General features: G+C 42.4%; 1 protein-coding gene across 1 annotated transcript; it reads left to right on the forward strand.

Annotated features, from left to right (window-relative positions):
- Positions 1 to 2,844: 2,844 nt before the first annotated feature.
- On the forward strand, positions 2,845 to 4,291 carry LOC147626029 (uncharacterized). Its single transcript, XM_086817779.1, has 4 exons — positions 2,845 to 3,192; positions 3,285 to 3,398; positions 4,043 to 4,123; positions 4,229 to 4,291. The coding sequence occupies exons 1-4, from the start codon at positions 2,845 to 2,847 to the stop codon at positions 4,289 to 4,291; spliced, it is 606 nt and encodes a 201-aa protein (XP_086673905.1).
- The last annotated feature ends 525 nt before the right edge of the window (positions 4,292 to 4,816 follow it).

A 4,816-nucleotide genomic window follows, 5' to 3' on the forward strand; every position in this document is an offset into this window, starting at 1 on the left:
TCCATCTCGTGCAGATACGAAGAAGTTATTGTATGCATTGCTTGAAAAGTTATTGTATGAAGAGGCTCTCTATCTTTCACCAACTCCCCTATTGGGGTGATCTCCTTATAAACCATTTGCTTGACCCGATGCATATTTTCAAGAATGTAGCTGACATTCTGTGGAAGACCATGACAGGAAAAAAGGATACTAAAGGCCAAAGGGATGACTTGGAAGAGATTGGTTGCATGCAAGAGTTGTGGGCTCGCACTAGACCCAATGGAAAGGTGCTACTTCCAAGAGCCCCATGGGTTTTTAGCAAGATGGAGGAACAACAAGTCAAGAGGACAATTTCAGAGTTTCGGACTCCTACAGGTTGTATGCATTGCTTGAAAAGTGCATTTACAAAGGATGATGATCTTAGTGGCCTCAAGAGTCATGATTGGCACAAGTTTCTACAATTTGTGCTACCCATAGCAATAAAAGATTGCCTCACTGAAGACATTAGAGCTACTATCTATAAGATTGGCACATTGGTGCGCTGGATTTCTTTAAAAGAGATAAAGAGAGACACTTTGGAGACAGCGCGTTTAAACTCCATAGAGGCAGTCTGCATGGTAGAGAAGTTTTTCCCTACAAGTTTATTAACAATCCAGATGCATCTGCTAGTTCATGTTGTAGATGAGGTTGCAGTTGCTGGAACAGTCCATTCAAGATGGATGTTCTTTTTGGAGAGGTTTATGAAGACATTAAAGGGATTTGTTCGCCAAATGGCTCGCCCAGAGGGTAGTATGTCAGAAGGGTGGCTGATACAAGAGTCCCTTGTTTACATCACTGAATATTTAAGTTCCTCAGATCCAGAGATACCTCGACTATGGTCTCAAGAGTCCAACAGGCGAGTCATTGGTGAGGAACCTCAAGGCCAAGGCATTAAGAGAAAGATGGATAACAATTTGAGGGAAAAAATCAACAAATTTTGCATCTTGAACTCTCATGTAATGGAGAAGTGGATTGAGACATATGAAGCTCTCAAGCGACAGCGAGTACAAGATCGTTTAAGTTTCAGAAGGAATCGCACTACAAGAAATCTCCCATATCCAGAAGGTATGCAAGCTCTTCCGGACTTTCCCACAGGTAGATGGCTAGAAGCTACAATTTTAGAAGCCAAACGTGCTGGTTTACCTATAACAGAGGAGGAGGAGGAGCTTACAAAAGGATGCGATTGGCATGTAAGTGTTTAAGTTCTACATGTCTCTCTTTTTTTTCTCTACATATCTCAGTGTTTGATTCTCCATCAACAAACTTTTTGTGCTATTTGTAGTATCACAAATATGGGGCGTTTTGGTCACATGGACGTCATTTTCGAGTAGAACGAATAGACCAAAGAAGAGCAACCTTTGATTGTGGTGTCACAGCACAGTTTGTTCAAGAAAGTCGTGCAAGTGCAAGTGATGATAACACAATTACTGGAATGCTTGATTACTTTGGAACCATTCAAGATATATTAAAGGTTGGCTTCAGAAGTTTTGAGTTGTTTATCTTTGATGTGAAGTGGTTCAAGGTAATCATGAATGGGCCACATGCAACTGTACGTAGAGACAAGAGTGGCCTCATCCACGTGGACTCCACAAAGGTATGGACCGATCAGCAAGATACTTTTGTGCTCCCAGAGCATTGTGAGCAGGTTGTCTTTAAAGCGGATCCAAAAGATCCACGCTGGCTGTTTGTGGTTCAAGTCGCCCCCCGCAGTAAGCAAATTTTTGAAGAATTTGAGCTACAACAAGGTGATGTGGATGCACAGGGTAATGGAGAGCAGCAAGAACAAGCCGATATCAACAATGAAGAGGAGCAAGCAAATGAAGAGGAGCAACTAGAGCAAGATCCAAATGAAGAGGTGCAAACCAAGGAAGCTGAAAAACAAGTTGAGGAAGAAGACATAGATGATGAAGACATCCTTCATCAAGGGACTTTTAATGATGAGGATGCTGAAATGTACATAGACATAGATCTCTTTGGGGCTACTGATCTTAATGAGGATGATAGAATAGATAATGATTTTTAAAATGATGTATCTTAATGATTATGCAAATAGTTATGACATATTTGTAATGGTTTTATGACATTGAAGGTCCTTTCATTGTTTACCATTGTTAATGTTTACCATCATAATCACTACTGTAGGAGCAAGTTGATATAGTTTTACCAATGTTGTTTATCATTGTTAATGTTTGTCTTATGGTTCTTTCATTCATTGTTTACCGTGTAATTTTCATTTCGCACAAGTTTGTCATATGGTTTTTTGTCCAACAGGCCATGGGTGACTCACCGCCCTACGACTACAGTCCAGATTTCTCATTTAATCCTACACCGCAGGGCATGAGTCCCCAGTAGTTATATGGTTTTCTTTCGTCCATGACTCCAGAGCAGAGAGCCATGGCTCAGAGTTATTGGGGTTCTGGAGCAGGGACATCTGCCTCACCATCTGGCTTCCCGACGCTAGTTCCCACACCCGTGGGTACGACAGCAGCTCCCACACCTCATACCACACAGCCTTCCACTCCTCTTACAGCTCGATCTACCACCTCTTCACATAGACGGCGCTCACGTAGTAGGTCTTCAGGGGGAGGTTGTTGTGGTGGTAGTGCCACAGATGCTGTGACACCACCACCACGTGAGCGTCGTCCTTCGCTCTCATCTGTTGATAGCACACCCATAGGGTCACCTTCCACTCCCTGGGGTGCACATGACCATGACAACAGCAAGATTTACACAATTAGGGATGGGGCACCAATAATGGATAGTGCAGGGAAGGTAATGAAGACACGCATTCGACAATTGTGCACTATACAGTTTCATGACTCTGTCATGACTAAATGGGATCAGCAAGACAAGGGGAAGAAAAATTATATAAACACAAAGATAAAGCAAGAGTTCCAGCCATCTGACCCTATGAATGTCGTCTCTAATGAGTGGATACAGTATACAGCTCGCATTTTGATGGGGCATCGTAGGTCAGAGGCGAGGGACGCATTTAGAGAGGGGAAAGAGAAACCTGTTTGGCTAGATGACAGGGAGTGGGCAGCCATTGCTCAGGAGCTCACCGAGACACCAGACAGGTTTCAACAACAAAGAGAGGCGGCAAGGGCAAGACTCCAAACAGTAGGGGCTTCTCATCTCGGGAGTGGTGGTTACGAAACCATGCGCCATGAATTCGTAAGTGTTTGTAGCAATTTTATTTATTTAAATGTATGTATGTGGGCTAAATGTTGATTTCTAAAAGTTATAATTGTTAATCGTGTGTGCAGGAGTTGGCCATGAATCGCCCACCAAGTAGGCGAGAGGAGAAGTACGCTCACAAACATGGCCTTGTGGCCTTGTTTGAGATGCTTGAAGAAGAAGGAGAGACCGTCAATTGGGAGGCATTACCATGATGTAAGATGACCTTCAAACTAATGAAATATGATCAAAACATTCTTGAGTATTAATGTTTAATTTAATTTCTTGTTTGTCGATCAGGAAAATATGCAAACGAGCACGGTTGTTTTTGTTCTTTATTTTAGACAGAATGGTGCTGTCTGTTTGCTGCTGTTGATCCTGCTCATTGCAGGCAGCTAGGTAACAGCCAGGCAGCACTATTCTGCCCAAAAAAAAATTTCTGCTACAGCGTCGGTATATACCCCGGTATTGACGTCGGTATATGCAGTGGTATATATTTCGGTATTAAAGTCGGTATACACCCCGGTATTCACCCCGGTATATAACACGGTATATGCACCTGTATAGACGCCGGTTTATGCGTCGGTATTACCCCCGGTGAGCGTCGGTATATTGATCGGTATAGGCGTCGGTATTATTACCCGACGCTTATACCGACGCTACGATTCCGGCGCTTATACCGATGACGAGGCTTTTTTAGACCCCGTTAAATAGCGCCGGTATAAGCGCCGGTATTAGGCTAACATGTAGTAGTGCTTGGTGATAAAGTCAGTATGTGCAAGAATATAATGGCTACATATATAGTATGTCATAAAGTAGTCTCTTATAATGGAAGTTCCTTTTTCAGGAGAACATCAAGAAGAAAAATGTTATGTCCACAAAGAAAGATGGAACATTGAAGGTACCGAGAGTAGAAAAGAAAGACAAGGTAAGTAGTGTATTGTTGATTGTTACATTATGTCTCCTTATTTAAGACTTATGGTCTATTTCTTTGACCAAAATATGGATACTTATTTTTGGTGTGTGTATATAGGTCACACTTGTTGAAATGGAGGTGGAAGAAATGGAGCTCATTGCAATGGAGTCAGGAAAATAACTATTTGAGATTCCCCTGAAGGGTACCATATTTATCCCTCAATTTAAGAGGGAAAAAAAGGGGGGAATAATATGGGAAAGGGGGCATAATCCCTGATTATTCACACATGGAAATATGGCTAAAACTTCTTGTGCATGTTCGCTCTTTGCTGTCGCAAACAATTAGTCTTTTGCCTAGTCATGGTTTCATGCTTTTGTATGATTCTAAGCTGGTAAGGCAATCGGATTCGGTGTGCGTTGCAATCGGTGAAGGAGATTCGAAGAGTATGTGTGTTGGAGTTGGGAGGGATATCCCTGGGGAAGCTCGGTTCTTTCCTATTCATTTTTCGTGACATCGATGGGATTGATTCTGTTGTTGACTATTTCATGTTGGATAAGCCTTGAGCGCATGTAGATGATCAGTTTGCTTCGCGATCTGTTGTAACGTCTTCCCGAATCGTCGTCCTTTATTTCCAAGATCGGTTTTATCTGTCGCTTCATTCTTGGAAAGAGCTGTTTGTTACTCCTTGAAACGATTTCCCCTGCT

The sequence above is a fragment of the Cibotium barometz genome, chromosome 23 (genome assembly GCF_041138505.1).
Source record: "Cibotium barometz isolate CiBa-2024 chromosome 23, ASM4113850v1, whole genome shotgun sequence".
NCBI lineage: Eukaryota > Viridiplantae > Streptophyta > Polypodiopsida > Cyatheales > Cibotiaceae > Cibotium > Cibotium barometz.

Coding starts and splice junctions, on each gene's coding strand:
- LOC147626029 (XM_086817779.1), top strand. CDS start 2,845: ATGACTAAATGGGATCAGCAAGACAAGGGGAAGAAAAATTATATAAAC. Junction 3,399..4,042: donor GAGAGACCGTCAATTGGGAG/GCATTACCATGA, acceptor TTCCTTTTTCAG/GAGAACATCAAGAAGAAAAA. Junction 4,124..4,228: donor GAGTAGAAAAGAAAGACAAG/GTAAGTAGTGTA, acceptor GTGTGTATATAG/GTCACACTTGTTGAAATGGA.